Source organism: Chiroxiphia lanceolata, chromosome 25, assembly GCF_009829145.1.
Source record: "Chiroxiphia lanceolata isolate bChiLan1 chromosome 25, bChiLan1.pri, whole genome shotgun sequence".
Classification (NCBI taxonomy): domain Eukaryota; kingdom Metazoa; phylum Chordata; class Aves; order Passeriformes; family Pipridae; genus Chiroxiphia; species Chiroxiphia lanceolata.
Genome location: NC_045661.1, coordinates 5,476,902 through 5,497,280, shown reverse-complemented (window position 1 = coordinate 5,497,280; position 20,379 = coordinate 5,476,902). Strand labels below are relative to the sequence as shown.

The following is a 20,379-nucleotide window of genomic DNA, read 5'->3' as shown; positions in this document are numbered from 1 at the left end:
CTGCCCCCGTGGGACTACAGCTCCCGGCGTGCCCCGCGCGCGCGGCTTCCGGTGCGCCGGTCACCTCCTCCCGGACTACAACTCCCGGCGTGCCCCGCGGCTGAGGGCTTTGGCCTGCCCCTACCCAACCCTGGACTACAGCCCCCAGCATGCACCGCTCCAAGGGGCGGTGCTGAGGCGCTGAAGGTCCCCGGTTCGAGGCCCGCGGTGCTCGCGGAGATCCGCGGTGGCCCCGACAAGGACGGGGATCCAGGCGGGATTATACGTTAAAAGAGTTTTATTCGTTAATAGAAAAACCCCCAAACAAAGCAGGAGCAATACTAATGCATATGCATTAAGTCTCATTCCAGGGTCCGAGCTGGGCTGTTGGCTGGTTAAACGCGGCAGGCTCGGAGCTTAGGTCGGGGTTTCGCGCTGCTCCCAGGAGAACACCCAGCAAACACAGTCCGCTTCATCCCCACGGACAGCCCCGAGCAGGGCACGAGGGTGCCAGGCACCGACACAGCAGTGGCACGTGCCCAGGGTTGTGCAGTCGCCCACCCTTCGGTTTTCGTTTAGTTTGTATTTCCTAACATGGTGTCAGCCACCTCCGTGACTATTACTTAAGCTTCTTCCCAACAGCAGACAACGCGAGGGGTGCTGCACCTCAAAACCAGACCACAGACACAGCTCCATGGAGCCCAGCAGCTTCCAGCCCGAGCAATCACCTCATTACTGGTCAGAGTTGTCTTGGCAGAATTCCTGCAGCAAACACAATCCTTGTTTAAAGGCACATCATGGAGCACCTGGAATTCTGCTAGCAAGGAGGACAGTTAGAAGGCCAAAAAGCAACAAAGTCATGAGCACGAGCAGGACCTTGATGAGTTCCCTCAAACCATCTCCCTCATGCACTGTCTCCCGAATTCTATCCTGCCTCTTCTAGGGGAATGCTTGAGTCAGAGTATTTCTTGCCAAGAAACCCAGCACAGGGTGAGTTCACTGGCAATAGCTGCTGCAGGACCACACTGTCCCTGTGCCCATCCTGGGGATGGGACCAGCTCCAGGGCTGGTCCCAAATTCCAGCTCCTGCACTGTGCCCAACCAGCCCAGGCTGCACCCGAGCTGAGGCTGTAGGCAGAAGAATGCAGAGCAGTGGTCCCCAAAAGCCACTGATCCCTTCTCACTCTCCTGGAAAAACCACTGATAGCTGCACATCAAAGCAGCTTCGCCCAACACACTGAGTCCAGCAGGAACATGACACTGGCCCAGCCACCTTTTGGACCTTACAATCACACAGACACCCCTGGATGTCTCCGTTCAGTGTCAGTACCACTGAGTCAGTCTCATTCTTCATGGTCTTGTTTAAACCCACTCTCTGACCTGCCTAAAACCCCTCTGAGGCACAGTCCAGCCAGCTCCAGCTTCAGCTCCAGCCCCCACCAGAGCAAACCAGCCTTCAATGTGCTCTTTACTCCTGAGACCCCGAAACACACTTTGATGCTTCCAGATGTCTGGCATTCACTTACCTCCAAGTATGGATGGCTGGTTTTGAGCCTTTGCTGCCAACACACAGGGCAAAAATAGCTGGTCCTGCTACTGGTCCCTCTGAGGACACTCCTGACCCTTCCTGCACAGCTATCAGGACACACCCCTGCAGCCATCGGCTTCTCAGAGGGCTTCCAAGAGAGACTGCACTGTTCAGTTTAATTTTTTTCCCTTTTCAGTGAAAGCTGAAAGAGACAAAGGCCCAAGAACAAAACTCCTAACAGACTCCTATTAGTACGACAGGAGGGCCAGGGCACCAAGTTTAATTAGATATTCTTATAGACCAGAGAATCCACAAGGAAGAAAGACACTGCGACACAACTTCATGGAAAGAGCTGGTACCTTATTAGACACATAAAAATCAGGCTTCAAACTCTGCTTCTCATAGAGTTAGTCAGGCACACAAAATACTGAGAACTTGAGGACGGCTCAGAGGAGTCTCCAGGGGATGGGGGATTGCCCCAGCTCTGCCCGTTCTCAGCCATAACATGAGACCAGCAAGATACAGAATGACTCCAGCTCATGGAGGTTTGATACGACGTCGAAGCAAATTATTCCACAAAGGAACAGCAAGTGCCTTTCTTAAGAAAGGAAACTCTACAATGGCTCAGCTTGTTGTTTTAGATGTATCCAGCACAGGACTCCCTTTGTGTTCAGGTGACTCCTAACGTCCTCCAGGCAACATGTACAGAAAGTGTCCTAAGGAGAAATATGTCTTTAAAAAGTGACTTCAGGAAACAAGCGCAAGTTCCTTTTAAATCTGTTTTATAAGAAGGATACCAATGTACATTTTAATAGTTTTATTTTCACTTTCCCCCAAAAGGGAACCAAAGGCAGAGAGGTGTTGTGAGATACATCACGCTGTTCTCATGGGGAAATCAATTTGCAAATGTTATTTTTACCACTCTATAAGAATACACACAGGAGTGTGAAAGAAGCAGAGGAGTTCAGAGTGGCTGTCATGGAGCAAATATGTTAAATACAATCAGGTTTTTTTTCCCCCTAAAAATCGTGGCTCCCTGTGTTCCAAAAAATCAGTCTTTTGTAGCCACATGCCACAGGAACAGAAATTTAAGTGGTGGCTTCCTCTGAGTATGTGCACACACAAGTGTTAGCACAGAACTGCTCCCGTGGGAGTGGTCAGCAGATGTGAGCGACAGAGCCCCATCCACACCAGGAGAGAAGATATGCACTCGGGTTTATTATCTCAGCTTCCCCTCCAAACTCCCATGAATAGGCTCCATCCCATCCAGGCAGCTCTGATAAGAGTCTGTGGTTCTATAAAAGAAGTCACGTTGTAGGATCAAGATTTTTACCCTGTGTTACGTGAGTGCCAAGAGGAACAACCTTCCCATTTCTCAAGGTACATCCAAGCAATCCGTAAGTGACCCAGTTCCTTTCTCTGTCCAGCTGTGCTGTGGGAAACTCAGTCAAGTGCCTCTTCACAGGCAGAGACAGTTTGCTTTTAAAAATATTAAGGACACCTTTTTTTTTTAATCTTTACGAAATTCCTGGAAAGTTACTGTGGAAAATGAAAGTGCTCCCATGGTGAGACCGATGTGCAATGTCCTTGCTGCTTTCTCGGGATTCCCTCCCTCAGCAGACTCCTGTTAAGATGAGGCTCAATACATCGCAACGAGGCCATGGTCCACCTGGAACAGGCAGGCAGACACTGGAAAATGTTTTATGTTCAATCATAAAACGTGGAATTAGCCAAAGACAACCTGTTGTTCAGATATGATGGGTCTGGTCTCTGGAGTGGGTCTATATCCCAATGGCCTGAAGCACTCGCTTCTCGTTGTCGTTGAGGTGGTCGGAGAACATGGCATAGCAGGGCTGCTGGGCAAACTGGCACAGGAATTCGGTGAGATAGGCCTGGAAGGGACAGAAAACACCTGGTCAGCACCAACTCTTCTTGGAAATCCTGCTGCTTCCATGTGTCAAGGGAGATGTACACCAAGTAAGACCCTGGGATTGAAAGGAAGAGGAGCGATGCAGGAGGAGGAGTGGAAGCAGAGGGAAGGGTGGAGCAGAGGGAAGGGCTCATCAACAGCCCTTATTTCCCACTGCAGGTGGTGGGAAAAGCAGGAGCAAAGTGTCACACAGGGGCTGAGTGGGTGGGAGCACCTCCAAGTGGAGTATGAAATTCTGTCATGTTCACTGTTCAGTCTACTCCTGACTTCTGCAAGTAGCTGTGCAGCTCATGGGTAGAAAAGTCTTATCTCTCTCTGTTCAAAGAGTTTTGTCCATTTACATTTCCAGGTTAATAGATACTGATCATATGGAAAAATAGCTCCAGAAATTTTTGGAACACTCAGCTCTTCCAAAAAAAATTTCAATTAACTGCATCCCTTTGGGATAACAATCAATAGCTGATGTTTCCAGTGCTTACAGATTTGTTAAAACACAACATTAAAAAAAATTAAAGTTTATAAAGAATAATTAGAATCTGATCAAACCCCTCATTCTAGAGCATCACCTGGAGATCTATTTGGTAAAGAGGGTCCTTTAATGCATCTGGATCGTCCTCTTCATCATCTTCATAGTAATCCTCATCTGTCAGAGGCAAATCAGCAGGTTTTAACATCAAACAAAGCAAAACATCTCAGGAAGTTTCTTATTAGACAACTGAAACCCAAGGATCCAACAGTAAATCGTTTCAGCACTGCTAGGGGGAAAAAAAAATTCTATCCAGAATATTCACTCCTTTAGGTCACGTGACAGAAACCTCTGAAGCCTGTGAACCCCCAGGTGATGTTATTTATTATGCAGTGATTTAATCACTCAAAGCCATGGCCCTCTCCAGAAGGTCCTTATTCACAATCCCAGAACAGAATTCCTTCTCCGTGCCTGCAGCCTCTGTTTTGCTGCTGACAAGGGAAGAAAACTTTGACTAGGGTGTCACCTACTCCACTTTTGCTCTGAGTAAGGACTTTAAAGCTGTTACTCACCATACTTGTTTGTGGAAAGAATATCTGATAGGAACTGTCCTGCTAAGCCTTCATCTTCATCCTCGTCCTCTTCCTGATCCTCCCACATATCATTTGAATCATCTGTTTAGAAAAAACAATATTCTAGAAATAATGCAAATTCCAAGAGGTCCAGTCTGTGATCACTCTACAGGGGACTGGAGTCTGTAGGTAAAAATATCCCTGTGTGTGTGAGTCGACAAAGGGAAACACCTGCAAAGTTCCCTCTTCCTTTGGAATGATTCCAGAACTGGAGCCAAGCAAAGAGCAGCAGCAAGAATGGATGCTTGAGTCAGGGAGGAAGAAAGGCAAACCAGACACACCACGAAAGGATAATTTTACTGGCACATGGTCAGATCCCATCTTCCAAACTAGCCCAATATAATTTACAGGTCTAAGGATACACAACACTGACTGGTCTTATTCTTCCATTTTATTTATTTTTACCTGGAAGAGACTGATAGCACTTAAAATATGGCACAGGGAAGGAAGAGCTGTTGTGCTGGAAGTTGCTAATGATAATCTGTACAACAAGACAAGAGAGCTGGAGAGGGACTCTGGGCAAGGGATGGAGTGACAGGACAAGGGAGAATGGCTTCACACTGACAGAGGACAGGATTAGGTGGGATACTGGGAAGAAATTCTTCCCTAGGAGGATGGTGAAGCCCTGGGACAGGCTGCCCAGAGAACTGTGGCTGCCCCATCCCTGGAAGTGTCCAAGGCCAGGTTGGACAGGGCTTGGAGCAACCTGGGCTAGTGGAAGGGGTCCCTGCCCATGGCAGGGGGTGGGATGAGATGGGCTTTAAGGTCCCTTCCAACCCAAACCAGCCGGGGATTCTGTGATTCTATGAGCTTACCCTTTGGATCACTATTCAAGCCTATGTAATTACAGGTGCACGATTTACTGCTGTGAATTTCTTCTTATTATAGAATGCTTCTCAAGAAAAGACAAAGTAGATGTAAGCCATGGAAAGAGAAAAAGCAAACCCAGTATTTTACCTTGGCTCCAATCTGCAGTTGTCTGTCTAGATGCATTTGCTTCCATTGCATTAGAGAGTTCATTTATTATTAATTTTAAGATTTTTACTAACAAAGGAATGTTTGTCCAGCGCTCAGGATCTATAAGAAAAAAAAATATTCATGCTGCTTTTAATAAAATGTTGTAAAAAACACACCTTTTTTTTTGTTGGAGTTGGTTTTAACTTGTTTGGGAGGTTGGGAACTAAAAACAACTGACACATACCCTCCAAGCATTCTTTCCATACACCCTCAGAGCTACATTCCCAAAGATCTTAACCACAACATCAATCTTGCATATTCTGAGTGCAGAGAGGGCAGGGGGAAAGCCTTCACAGCTGAATGAATGTGTGACTCTACTCCTCCAGGCTGCTTAATGCAGTCATCTGGAACAGCCTTGCTTTCCTGAAGTACTTTTACACATCCACCAGTGCTTTCATGTAAATGAGCAGTGCAGCAATGCCAGGTGTGGCTCTGCCCCATCTGAGCCACTGTCAGCTCCATCTTTTCCTCACTGGCATTCCTGCAGGGCTTAACTATTCCATAGGGACAGCTAGACAGTGCATTTGCCCTTAATTACAGAAGTAAAGTTCCTGTCAAATAAAGAAACTGGGAGCACCAGTTGTAGCCCTTACTGGTATTAGCATTAATCTTTGTTTAACTCAAATGCCAGCAGTTACCATTCTTCAGTCTGACCAGACCAGTTGGTTTGGGGTTTCTTAAGCCAAGAATAATTAGGCAGCAAGTGCTTTGTGACCATCACTTACCTCTTATACTCCTAGAGCTTCCCCCTATTTATCTCTTCAGTTGTCACCATAGTCCTTCCCTGGCCCTGCCTCGCTCCAAATCCCAAGCCCGTGGCAGCTGAAAACTCAAGGAGCCTCAACAGGCTCCCAGTTTGGATCTGTACAGCCACCACATCCCATCCCACAACTGGTATCACACCACATGGCAGGACCAAGGTCTGACAGATGGCTGAGGACAGCAGCTCCCCAGTGTCCTCCCTCTGGAGCTCGGTCCTCAGCAAGAACTGCCCAGAGCTCTGCCCTCTCTGATTTAAAAGATGAATCTCTCAACAGTAATCTCCAGTTGAAGACTCTGGGTTCAGCCAACTGAAAATAAGACAAGTCTCATGCAGGAGACTGGCCAAAGCTTTCCTTAAAAGCATCTCTAACTTGTTGAATTCCTGCTGATATTTGTGTGTCTCATTGAAAATAACACCCCTTTGTTTTGAAATCTCTGCATGCACTAAAACCACTTTCCTCTCAGGTATCAGGGAATTATCAATTCTGTCTCATGATGCAAAACAGCAGTGAATAACTCTCCATCCCATAATCACCTCATCCAGTTATATTAAATCAGATATCAGGAGTCTTCCAAATCAGTCTTTGGCAGAATTAAGGCAAATAACAGATACATTAAGTACATGATGTATGGATTAGCTCTAAAAACCAACATATACCTTCTGCAGGAACTATCTCCCACACCTCTGTGTGATCTGTCAGACCTATTTAAGGCCTTTCACAGCATCTACTTACAGAAAAAAACCCTGTTAAAAACAGAAAAATGATTACTTACTTTTGGCCGACTTGGATCGTGTCCGAATTCCCTCATCCATATTAAATATTTCTTCTCCCTTCACCCTGATGTCCTGAAGTCGCTTGTCATCTGTGTTGATGCCATACTGAAGGAGTTTACACAATGCTACAGAGCTGGGGAGCAGGGAATAGGAAAATTACAGATGGGAATTTCCCCAAACTGTCTGGCTTTCAGAGTGCCCTGCTAACAGGGAACAACACAGAGCAGACACCCAGATGCCCCATCTTCTACACTTTTGCCAAGAGCAAGCACTACAGAATTTTCCCATTTCTCCTGCTTTATGTCAGCATCCAAAACTGGACTGAGCTCCTGACCTGCACAGCAGCCAAAAACTGGCCAAGCTTTGGATTAAACACCATCAACAGTACACCCATACACACATATATGAAAGGTTTGTCCAGTTCAGAAGGGTCACAAATGTTAAACACATCCCTGAAGCACCACGTGCAGATGAAGACAGAATTAAGAGGAAAGCAGTGGCAAGAAAGTAGTAATTCAGCTGATGTGCAGCCAAGATCTGCTCCCTTTCTTCAGCCTCAATGCTTGTTTTCACCTCTGGTCCTTTGTGGCTCTGCTACACTCAGACCTTCATGAGCTCTTTCCATCTCTTCTGCTCAGATTTCTACCCCACACTTTCAAACCTTCTCCAGTTCCAGGCTGTTTTCAAGTCACACAGAGGATGATGCTGACTACAGGTCAAGGCCAACCATCTGTACTTGGCACTCCCAAACTTCTCTCCAGGCTCCACAAATCTCAAGCTGAAGTTTTGGAGCTCTGTGAACTCAACTTGTTTTGTGCTTTCACTTCTTGCCCTCTCTCTCTCTCCCCCACTATGGCTCTGAGTTCTGCTGGTCTGGACCCAGATCTTACCAGCCACCCTGAGCTGCCCAAAGTTTTCCCATCCTTTCATCAGGTGACTCAAGACCAAACAGCCACTTCTTCAACCTGCCCTCACCAGGTGGGGACTGCTGCACACAGAAGGTGTTGGATGCTCTCAGGGTCCCTGAACAAGAGGCTCCTCAGAGCAGTCCCTGCTTTTCCTCAGGACACAGAAACACCAAGCATTTTCTAAAGCATGGTAAGTGGCACCCCAAACAACCCAAATCCAAATGTTTATTACAGGATGGAGCCCTATCACATCACCTGTACACAAACAACTCCCATCTTGGACAACAAGGAGACAGCTCTGAACAACCGCCTTTAACCTTGTTCTCCCCATCAGTGTCAGCCTTGGCTTCTCCCTGTGCCATAAACAGCCTCAGGGGATCCTGCAGACAGCCCTGCACTGTCAAAATGGGGATAAACCACCGGGCTTAGGGATGAAAAAGATCAAGTGTGACCAAAAAGAGCACGAGATCCCCAAACCTGTCTCTTGTCCTGCACGATTATTTATTAACTTCCATTTTGAACCTGCTTTTTCTCATTATTTATTTCACAGGCTGACTGCTCATAACAATAACATAACAACACACACTATGAAGTGAGTTAACAGCTGGTGAGACCCCTCAGAGTGGTCTATGAGGCTTCACGTTCCCAGAAAGATCAAAGACAGCAGCTGTAGCAAAATTTAAATGAATAAAGAGCATTCCATGCTTTGGAATACGGCACTCAGACTCCACTGGAACACAAATGTGCTCCACAGCAAAAGGGAGAGAAAACTGTTGCAGCTGATTTCTTTATTGACTTTAAATAGATTAACAAATCAATAAGAAATCACCAGATTCTCTTACAAAACCCCCTACAACATCCCAAAACTCCACAGTAGTCCACGAAGGTGATTTCACATCTGGAAGTTATTCTCATCCCATTCAAAGAAGTTCAATCCCAAAACTTGCAGGAGACACCCCTTTCCCCCTCCTGTCTACCTGTTCCAGCACAGGAACACCAGGCAGCAGGAGGAGCACTGAAGAGGAGGATCAGAGCTTGCTCCAGTTACCAGGGCTCTCCTGAGCTGAACTGACAGCGCAGGGAAAACCAATTCTGCCCAACACTGGCACACAGGGATCCAAGTCTAAAGCAGCTCCCCCTCTCCCTACCCCCAGCACTGAATGGCAATGGGATGATGGCAGCTCACACAACTGGAGCTGTGGATCCCACCTGACTTTGCCTTCATACTGCCCGTAGAACAGGTGCTGCCTGCTCATCCACTCAGCCATCACGAACTCCAGGGCGGGCTTGCCAGTGGGGCCAGGGAGGCTACACAGGAATTCCAGGAGTGGCTCCAGTTGTGAGTGAACCAAGTGAGCAAACACCATGATCAGGGACTGCAGGAGGAGAAAGGCAATGTTAGCTGTACATAATTTAATAGCTGAAAATGTTTTATCAAATATTTAAGGAACTGGGTTCCCTGCAGGAATGGAAGCTGGGCTTACCAACTCCAGGAAGAAGGGAAAGTACAACCAGCTGCAAGACGCTGTGCTACAAACACAGGCATTAAACTACTACAGTCAACAGCAGTGTTCAATCACCCCCAAAACACCCAGCAGGAATAAATCTCCTCATGCCTATGCCCAAACTAACAAACATCCCTAAAGTGAAGATTAAAAAGCTATTTAAAAAAATATCAGAGGTTGGTTGCAGTTGACTTTTGACCAGCAAAAATATGGTATGGCAACACTCACACTGCAAATGCCCAGTTTGCTCCATGAGCAGAAGCTGCAGAGGTGGCTCTGCATAGAGCTTGGAATCTGCACGTGTCACATCCTCAGGTCAAAGAACAGTTACTGGTCCACAGCCAGAACCCACATTCTCTTCCCCTTCCACTCCAGGGATTTCCCACCATCATCTTCACACTTCTCCCGTACCCTCACATCATCACTCAGCAGCACCTTCCCAATTCTAAGTGCACTTTGAACACATACTTTTAGGGAAAGAATTGCAAGTTTTGGAAAGGTTTCTTTACAAGATGCAGTTTTGCAGTCTAACTCCTAAAGACCAGAGGCAGAATTCATTTGCTGTGTCTGTCTAAATGTGTTTCCCAGTCTGAGGGCAACTCTTTTCCTCAGGGAAAGGCTGCCCAACTCCAGAGGCCCATCTTCCAGGCTAACACAGGGAAGAAATCCAGCATCGTGAAAGGCTCTTTTCCCTTGGCTACAGGGGCTGCATGGGAGTGCTTTAGATTAAGCTTCTATATCTTTTAAATCCAAAAATAAGCAAAGTGAGAGCCATTCCAGCTAATGATCAGCAGTGTATCCAGAGGGAAAAAAAAAATCTTAAAGCAGATGAGATCTCTGCTGACATTCAAATGGCCTTGATGACACACCATGTGCTGGCTGAAAATGCACATTCAAAAATCAGAGAAATAAGGTAACAGGGTTAGAGCAGAGTGAGCCTCAGCCCAGTGCTGCACTGTGGGCAGTGGGCAGGATCTTGCTCAGCAGTGCCAGCAAAAAGCTTGCCCCAGGTGCTGCTGAGGAACCAGGGCAGCCATTATGAGCTGTTTTACACTGAGGGCACACACAAGAAAGACAGGAGAGAGAATGAAGACCACAGGAACAAAAATCACTCTATAAAACCGTGCCACTACAGGTAGGTCAAGGCTAGAAGAGATCGTGATGCTCTGGTTTCTCACTTGATGGAGGCCACCTACACCTTCCATCCACCAAAAGCTCCCCTTCTCTCAACTCCCAGGGATTTATCCTTGGAATACAGCACAAATTCACTCAAAACCCCGTGCTGCCTTTGCCATAACATCCCTACTGAGACAACCCCTATCACTACAAAAGTTTACTGCTCACAAGCACAAGGGCATGGTGCATCGAATGGGCATGGTGCATTAAATGGGCATGGTGCACTATTCAAGGAGCATTAAAGCTTCCTCCCAAGAGCCTGTCTTACCATGTAATCTGACAACAAAAGGTTTAGGACCTGAGGGAACAGCACGAAGCTGTGTTAGGGGAAGTTTAGGTTTGATATTAGGAAAAGATTCTTCCCCCAGAGGGTGGTTGGGCACTGGAACAGGCTCCCCAGTGGTCACAGCCCCAAGCCTAACAGAACTCAAGGAATGTTTAGACAATGCTCTAAGGGACAGGGTGGGATTGTTGGAGTGTCTTGTGCAGGGCCACGGGCTGCACTTGTTCCTTCTGGGTCCCTTCCAACTCAGGATATTGCACAATTCTATGATCAGAGCAGGCATCTTCCTGGCTACTCCAAGAGATACACAGACCCTCCAATTGCACAAGCCACAAATAATCAAGCACAAAATGAAACCAAATTATGAAAATTTCTTTTCCCGGTGCTTCTACTCACTCTCCTGGGTGCCCACCCTGCTCACCTGCATCACACTGAGTGTCTCTGCCTGTTGCATTTTGCTCAGGATAGCTCTGAGGATCTGGTCCAGATTCTCTCCCAGCTCACTTCCCGCTTTCGAAATTAAAGTGGAGACCAGCCTGCCCACAAAGGCGGCGGTGAACTCTGAGGTCCGGGGGTCCAGGAGCTGGCTCACCACCTGCATCACGTACCACAGCCCGTTGTGGCCCTGCTCGTCGTGCCACTGCGCGATCTGCTCCAGCGCCACCGACACGTACGCGCGCAGGCACTCGCCGCCGTTCTGCACGAGACAACCAGCGCAATCACGACTTCACTGTTAGCAAAGGAAATGGCCGGGCACCACCACCCCAAAACAACCCTGAACCAAGATGGAAACAGTGGGCAAACTGCTGGCACCTGCAGAAGATTTACAAGTAGTTTCTACAGACTTTTCGGTTCGTTATCAAGAACGACACTCCTCACTGCCCAGGCAGCGATCAGGAGGGTCAACCAGTAAATACAGCAACAAGCAGCTGCAGTTTTGTGCCAATCTTGTTACACAGAGAAGTTCAAGGAGGTTCTAACAAGTGAGAGATGAAGACAAAGAAGTGTGGCATGAATGAAACCCAACCCAGAGCTGAGCTGCAGTCCTTCAGAGTTCTTCTCAGCACAAAGATCCAGAAAGTAACCAGCATGCAGGTCTGGAACCTCTTCTTGCTCTAGCTTATTCTTACTGGTCTGTTCTTTAGGGGAAGCTATTTCCATGATCTGTATTCACATGGCAAAGGGCAGTTGCCACTATGGAACTTCTTAATAAGCAAGGAATTAAACCAGCTTTGTTATTCAGACACTGGCTAGTAGCTGGAATGAAAAGGCTCCCTGCACTTCTAACCTCTGATGCTTTTCCTTTCTTGCTTAAATACTCCAAAGACATCAGGCCATAGCCAAGCCTGCCAGCAAGCACAACTGAGGCAGTACTGATGCTGGAGAGGATTCCCTACTTTCCCTCCATCCCACACCTGGCTCAGTCACAAACAAGTCTGCCTTCCTCTTCCCACTTAAATGAGTACAGCAGAAAGCTGCAAGGAAGAGGGCTAGGAGGTCTTTTGCTGCCCTATGCCTGTATGTGTCCCTGAAGAAAGCCCTTCCACTAGGTGTGATGAATGTTATTATGGGGGAAGAAAAGCAATATGGATTTGTTTCTTTGGGATTTTTTTGTGTTGTTCAGTTTTTCTGTTGAGTTTTGTTTGTTTGTGTGTTTAACATGCTCCAGTGCATTAAAACGAAAAACATCCAGGATGCTGCTTTACTACTCCAGTCCTCCACACTCAGGAATGATCAGGAAAAGCCACTGCAGGCCCTGAACAACAGTAATTTCCTGGCAAACTGGAGGTGGGAGAGACTCCTGAGAGGGTCAACAACAGCAACTGGCAAGCACAGCCTGGGCTCCCTCAAAGGCTGTGTCACCTTTCTTGGACTTGCACAGCCCTGCAATCCTCACCCTCCTCAGAGGGGTACCTGCCTTCCCCTCCCCACAGTGCCACCTCCCTCACCCTCCCCACAGTGTTACCTGCATAGTTGCATTGTCATCTGTGTTGAGGCTGCACTGTGCCACTGCAGGGAATGCCTGGCAGATGAGGAGCTGGGACAGAGGGGGTTTTGTATTCCTCACAACTGTGGTCAGTATATCAATAGAAGTCTGAAAGGAAAGCACAAACCAAAGCACTGTCACAGCAGCAGCCACAGTACGAGAAGTCAGCACTACCCATCCCTGCTGCAAACATCAAAGGTGTGAAATGCAGGGGTGTGGCCACTGCTGCAATCACACCCTGAATTTAGTCTAGAACAATTTGTAAAACTGAAACCCCTGGAGTCATGCACCCAAACATCACTGGTGTGAGCTGTGAAAGTTCCCAAGACATTAAAAGCAGTGTCACCACTTAAACATGGCAAACAGATGCATGTTAATCAGAACAGCCAGAGAACTGTTCTAGCTGACTTGTTCCATTTTGGTTATATTGATTTAAATTCATTTTAATTACCCATAAGCAATTGTTACAGTCATACCAATTAATAGGCAGATTACAAGCATATTAATAAGGATGTTTATGGGTTTAATCCCACACAATCATTTGGCACAGTCAATGCTTAATCTTTTATTAGGGCACTTGTATAATTTAGCTCCAATTTATACATGTGTGATGTATAAATCAGAAAAAGCCTTAGGAAGCAGTGCAAGGAATAATCATGTAGCCTGCTGCAGAACATTCCACCAATGATGGGAGACTGTTCCTGCTGAAAGATGACAAAGTCAAAGCAAAATGACTGGGGATACACTGCAGAGACTGGAAGAAGGCCAAAGGAGCAGTTTAAAGTGAACTTCTGGAAGCATCTCCCCCCAGCTGCAGTTTGCCTTCTCTCCACAGAGAAACCTCTCCCAGTGACTGAAGCCATTGCTCCAAAGCATGTCCAAAGCAGCCTTTCTGCTCTTTGCAGAGCAGCCATCCCGTTACAGCACAGGGAACATCTCCAGCCCAGGTCATGCCCCACTGAAGCACTTACTGCACAAAGCCCTGCAGGGATCTTGTCAGCAGGGGCCTGCATGATGCTGACAAGGGTTGGTATCAGCCTCATCTGCATTGGACCCTGGCAGGCTTCTATCTGAGCTAACTCCTTAAAAATATCCTGGGCAAGAGAAGCAACAACGGGATCTGGAGAGAGAAAGTACCATTTACTAAAACATACACACACATCCCTCTCAATTTTTGCCACCACTCTTTTGACTAGGCAAAGCAGCAAGCTTCCCCTCTACCTTTACCACAGGAATCAATGTTCATTCAATTATCATTGATTAAGTTTCCAGTAGCAAGATTCAACAGCAAAACCAAGTGTCCTTTGGGAACGTAACCGGAATGCCTACCGTTACTGTACTTCAGGAATATTGCAATGGTGAAGGGGCAGATCTTGTTCTCCATGCTGGCTGTAAACGCTGGGTCCACCGTGCAGACAATGCACAGTGTTTCCATCACCAGGTTCAGCACCTCTGAGCTGAACTGAGTTGCCAAGTGGATCAGGCCATCCAGAATGCTGGGAAGGAACGGCTGCAACACATGGGTGCTCTCGGAGATCTTCAGCTGGTCACAGTAGCTAGACAAGAAATTTGTTATATAAAAATACATTCATAATATATTGAAGTAACTTATTTATTTAACTCTAGATGATATATAAGGGGTTATTTCATCCTATCCGTTCTTATTCCTTAAGTTCTCTCCTCTGCAAGTTCTCCCCTTCAGTTCAGTACTGCTTGATCTCCCAGCAGCTCAGTGGGAATGAGGAGGAAAGCTCTCATCAGGAATCTCCCCTCCTCATTCCATCCATGATGTTCACACAAGCAGAATTGAGCCATGTGATGTTGGAAGCTTCCACTGCCTCTCTGTGACAGACCTCTCCTAAGAACTGCTCATGGATGGAGAAAAGGGAAGAAGTCCAAGACAGACATTCCCTGCTTACAAAGTGTTTCGTTACCATGTTCTATGCATGAGCTGGGGGATGATAAAGCAATTTCAGGAATAACTAAGTTATAAGTCTCTGCCTTTATTTATTCATTAACATTTCAGGGCAATAAAGAGACAAGGTGGTTTTTTGGCGGGAATAGAGTGGGGAACAGCAGTGTTTCTGCAGATTTTTTGTGATTGGTTGTTTTTTTGATTTTACAAGTACGTTCACTTTTCACTTTAGAATCGGTACAGCAGAGCTTCCTTCTGACAAAAATGGGGTAAGAGAATCAAACCCCAAACACTTCCTGTTGCTGTGATTGGCTCCATAAGCCTGTGTGGTGTCAGTCATCTTTGTGATTGAACAGGAGCAATCTGGGTTTCATTCTCATGCTTTCCATCACAACCTAGTGCTGCTTCTCCTTGTGACTGTATCCATTACATTTCACTGCACCCAGCCTGGAACTCCATGAGAATTATTCTATTTTGAACTTGCAGGCTTACACTTGTTAAGCTGCCATCTACTTCATTCAAAGCAAAACCTTCCACAGAAGCCCAAACAGAAATGTTATTATTATTTGAACAAACTGGTTTTATCAGTGTGATTTATACCCTCTGTCCCTGGGACTGGGGAATACCTCAGGGTTTACTTACCCCCAGATGGCTCTGACTGCAGAGATCCGGACAGAGGGAGGTTGGGTTTCATGTAACCCACTGACAGTGGCTTGCAGGAACTGCTGGATGAGCTCTGGAGACATGGCCACAGTGAAACGGCTGGCAGCCCACAGAGCCCGGCCCAGGAGGAAAGGAGACACTGAAGCAAAACAAAAAAACCCCCACAGTTTTAGAATAAGCTTTATGAGTTTAAAATTACAGCTGCTTCCATCCATTATTTAAAATCGTGTCATCCCAGTAGGAAAACACTGAGAAGTGGCACACAAGACAAGTATGCAGGCATAGAAAGAATTTTTTTGTTCATCAGCAGAAGCCAGTTTAATATTCTTAGTTATTTCAAAGAATAATTTCTCATTTGTTTGTAAAAGACCCTCCTCATTTCAAGTACTTGAAAACTACACTTGAATTTGTTCATCAGTGAACAAAAGCAAAGGAAGAAAACAGAGGCTCTTCCAGTAATTCCCGTTCATCCAGCTCAATATTCTGTCCCCAACTGTAGCAAACAGCAGCAGCTTAGGGAGAAGAATCAGAGTAACAAAGCACATACCCAGGAGTATTTCACAGATCACTTTTCCAGTTTGGAGCCATCACCTTGCAGTTACAGAACAGAACGTTCACCAGTACCACAGAAGCACTGGACACTCATTATCTACTCACCTGCTTACACTCACCAAGGTATGATGTGTCTTTTCACACTTTACCCTGCTACCTTTTCAGGCTTAGTCTCCTTACTTATCTGGGCTACCTTCAAACAGGAGATGCTCTCTGTTTCTCATCATCTTTACTGACATTACTTATGCTTCTGCAAGTACTAATTTTAAGATGAGGACACAGAACACTGTGTGCAAGATGTACAGCAAGTGTATCTTGGTTATCTAAGTCAGTACCCTGATTTGTTTGTCTGTACCATTAAATGGATATCCTGGAGAATCATCTCCACACTGACTCCAGGAGCCCTTCCTAGAGCACAATAGCTCATTTACAACCCAATGGCACAGATGTAAATGTATGTAAATATGTGTTAATTGCTGAGGTTGGTTTTTTACATGCATTGCACGCTATTTCTTCAGTCAAAAAACCCTCTTAGTAATGGGCTAAATAAATGTTTCTTTAATAAAAGCACCCATTTGCACTGATGCAAATCAGTGTGGACTCACTCTCACATAGCTCTAAAGTCCTAAAATTTTAATTTGCAAGGACTTTTGAGGTCTGACTTTCAACAATTCTTTTTACTTTCTTGCACACTGATGTGAGATAACACAGAGAGCAGAAGCCTGCTGAGTTCCCAATAACAGAATCCCATTTAGCCAGAAGAATTATTTGAATTCATGTGCTACAACTACTGTCAGCCTCAGCATAAAAAAAAAAGGGATGATATGGTGCTGCAGGAATTCTGAAGGCGGTTAAACACTGCTGGTGTCTTTCCCAGGAACAGACACAAGACAACAGAACAGTTTTTTTCACCAAGCTCCCCAAACCCTACAGGCTCAAACATCCAGCCAGCAATGAGTTCCAACTGAAAGCAGTCCCACATATAAAGGACTTATATTAGAACTGGGAGCACATATGAACTCACATGATTTATTTTTCTCACAGGAACAAGGTGCACAACTGCATTTCCCAGCACCACACGCATACAGCAACCTGATTTGATTCTCGGAGACTCCCTATGTTTGGCACTCAGCAGTTACTCCCAGGGATGCAGGGTCCTACCTACCTGAAAGGTTGAGGTCTGCCAGGACCACATTTGTCAGGAAGCCATGCATATCAAAGTGTATTCTCCCATTCTTCACACTGTCTGTAATTATAGACTTGACTGAGCCCAGTGCCAACATACAGGCTTCGTGTATTTTCCACCTGCAAAAGAGTTCAGATGCCTTTACACTTTTCCTCCATCATCACCTCAAGAAGAACACATTCTGAAGTGAAGCCATGAGTAATTTTCTTGATCCCAAAAGAGAATTTAAAAAAGTCCTTAAAGAAATGAACACTCAAAAAACCCTGCAGGATGAGGGCTTGGAAACTCCCTCAGGATAGGCAGCATTCTCAGTCACTTCCTAAAATATTGGTTGAATAGTTGCTACCTGTACCAGTTTTGTTCTCATAATAAATAAGAGATGAGCCTCTTCCATGAAGGCTTGTGTTCCAGCTATGCCTTGATTAATTATGTGCAGGAGCACTGGGATACTCAGTACATTAAAAGTTTAAAAATGTCTAATTTTGCATTAGCATTTTGTTAATTATAATGAAATAGTTATGTGCAAATATCACTTCTCTTTGGTTTTATTTATGAAGCCAAGAACCTACTTTACAACTTCTCACATTTAAGGCAGACAGGGACTTCATGTCTGATTTCATGGACACTCAGCTGCTGCTCAGAGTGGCTACTCTGACTTTAATATTCAAACTAAACACAAACACTGAACCAGTGCACCGTAAAACCAGGAGAGAATCGTTACAGACCAGCAACCAGGTACTCCTGCAATGGAGTTTTCTTCTTCTATCTCCAAATAACATTAAAAACTGCAACTCTGAAGTTCTAAAATTGAACACACTTATCTGCATGCAGCACCTATCTCACTTCTCGATATCAAGTAAAAAAAAAGAAATTAATATATATTTATATGTATTCCTGAAATTTTGAACTCAATTAACCGAACGCAAAGTGAAAGCATTGCCTATTTCTCCTCTGATTTTGTAAAACTAATTATTGTTTCCTGTGAGATGCTTTGGAGGGAGGGAGCCTGGGCACAGCTTGCTCGTGCTGGGAATTCCCTGAAGTATTCCACATTAAGATTTCGTCATCTGGCTCGAGAACTGCTGTACTTCCTTTGGCTTCTTCTACTCAGAGCTCTCAGATTCCATCAGGAGCAGCGTCCTGAATAACATGGGATTAAATGATGCTGCAAAAGAGCTCCACACTCACACCAGTGCCGTGCCCTCCCGCTCCAGCCCCTCACCAGTGCTCAGCGCCGCTGTTTTTAGCCTGCTCAGCTTCCTGCAAATGCCTGGTAGCTGCTGCAGCCAGGGCAGTTGCACTCTCGTTCTGGAAATCAGCAGCCACAGCCTGTGCAGAAGGAAATGGTAACACTCGTTTGTACGGACTGGTGAAAGTTGGCCGGGTTTTGTTATTTGTTGTTGCTATTCCAGCTGCATCTAAACGTGGAGCACATTTCATACCAGCAGCAGATCCTGTGCAGCAATCCTCACTGTGTAGGAAAACGTATCATCATCTTCATCCTCCACAAACTGCTGGGGATTCGCAGTCCAAACTTTTATCTAAAGGAAACAAGAACAGGGCAGCTGAGGATTCATGACACCATGGGTAAAAGGCAGCTTTGCTGTTCCCAGCAACCTGTTTTGCAAAACTACTTTCAGAATTTTTCTCTGCCATAAGAAGTCTTCATCCTCAACTGATTTTTCTTCTATTCCATTGGAGAAAACCTTTCAGAAAAAGAAATTCTATCATTCTCAAGAGCTCATCTTGCTCTTCTGCTCCTCATTGGAGATCAGAGTTTGACAGAACTAATGACTGACCTGGAATCAGTGCTACACAGCTTTATTTATAGATGAGGAATGGAAGAAGCAGATGAATTTTTTAACAGAGTGCCTGTTTTTATGCATGTCTACCTAAACTAAAAGATGATGGCTGTCAGGCTTGGGAGGCCAGGAGCCATGCAGAATTTCAGTACAAATTATTTCCCCCTACGAGCACAATATTTTTGCTCTCAGAGAAACCTCTTTATCACTTTCATTTTCACATCATCATAGTACTTCATGAAGGAAGTAAGCCTGAGAGAGCTGGAGTTGTTCAGCCTGGAGAAGGTTCCAGGGAGACCTTATTGTTGCCTTAAAGATGAAGCCTTTTTACCAGAGCCCCAGGACAAGGGGGAACACTTTTAAACTGACAGATGGTAGGTTTAGATTGAATATACAGAAGAAATTCATTACTAAGAGGATGCTGAGACACTGGATAAGTTGCCCAGAGACCTTATGAATGTTTCATCACTGAAAGTATCCAAGGCCAGGTGGGACAGAGTTTGGAGCAACCTGGGCTAGTGGGAGGTGTCCTGGTCCATGGCAGGGGGTTGGAATGAGATGGTCTTTAAGGTCCCTTCTGACCCAAACCCTTCTGTAATCTGTGATTTACTGTCTACCTTATACCATTTTGAAACCTTTAGATGTTATTGCCCCTATTTGCCAAAGCAAAGTGACAGAACAGCCTATTAGACTACAGCAGTTTCCATGCACTGAAACTCTTCCCAGGACACTTGCTGGTTTAAATCTCTCATTTTTTTTTGCTTCCTACACAACAAACATGCTCACCTGCTCCTCTGTGATCTGCATGTAAAGAAGGATGTAATAGATCAGCTCTGGCAAAGCCTTCTTCACCGTGCTCTTAAATTTGTTGTTTTCCAACAACGCGTGAACAAATTCAAATATGCTGAACACCAGATTTTCAAAGCCCAGCACTTCACCTGAACAAAGGGGAAAAAAACCCAACACTGAAAATGCCAACATACAGAAAGGTACAAATGGATGTCAAAATAATTACAAACTGTTACCTTGTCTGACCAGATGTTTATTTGTTCTCCCTGATTATCAAGTACAGCAGCAGCCCCAGGAGGATTTCTGACCTCATCACTTTCTGCCCTCTTCCCACCACACACCCCTCTTAAAAACCATCAAGCTCAACCTTAAACCCGTTTGGTTTCCTTTTGTCCCATTACTTTTACCTTGAAATTGTTGCAGAACTCAGCCCTTAGAGCCATTAGAAAACTTAACTTGTGCAGCTTTCTTGATGACAATCACAAGAAACTTGCAAAGAAGTGATGGGCACTGTACTAACACCA

At 45.6% G+C, this 20,379-nt stretch overlaps 1 protein-coding gene across 1 annotated transcript in view; it reads right to left on the bottom strand.

The window, feature by feature from the left end:
* Positions 1-2,272: 2,272 nt before the first annotated feature.
* Positions 2,273-20,379, bottom strand: part of IPO9 (importin 9) — a 38,586-nt gene continuing 20,479 nt past the window's right edge. Inside the window, exons 10-24 of the mRNA XM_032710412.1 lie at positions 19,853-20,004; positions 18,707-18,805; positions 18,487-18,593; positions 17,244-17,383; positions 15,506-15,665; positions 14,278-14,504; positions 13,920-14,068; positions 12,928-13,056; positions 11,383-11,658; positions 9,207-9,373; positions 7,089-7,222; positions 5,493-5,612; positions 4,476-4,577; positions 4,004-4,080; positions 2,273-3,399 (exon numbers count right to left, since the gene is read on the bottom strand). Coding sequence (XP_032566303.1) covers positions 3,289-3,399; positions 4,004-4,080; positions 4,476-4,577; positions 5,493-5,612; positions 7,089-7,222; positions 9,207-9,373; positions 11,383-11,658; positions 12,928-13,056; positions 13,920-14,068; positions 14,278-14,504; positions 15,506-15,665; positions 17,244-17,383; positions 18,487-18,593; positions 18,707-18,805; positions 19,853-20,004 — 2,150 coding nt within the window. The 3' untranslated portion in view covers positions 2,273-3,288. The remainder of the gene's footprint in view (positions 3,400-4,003; positions 4,081-4,475; positions 4,578-5,492; positions 5,613-7,088; positions 7,223-9,206; positions 9,374-11,382; positions 11,659-12,927; positions 13,057-13,919; positions 14,069-14,277; positions 14,505-15,505; positions 15,666-17,243; positions 17,384-18,486; positions 18,594-18,706; positions 18,806-19,852; positions 20,005-20,379) is intronic.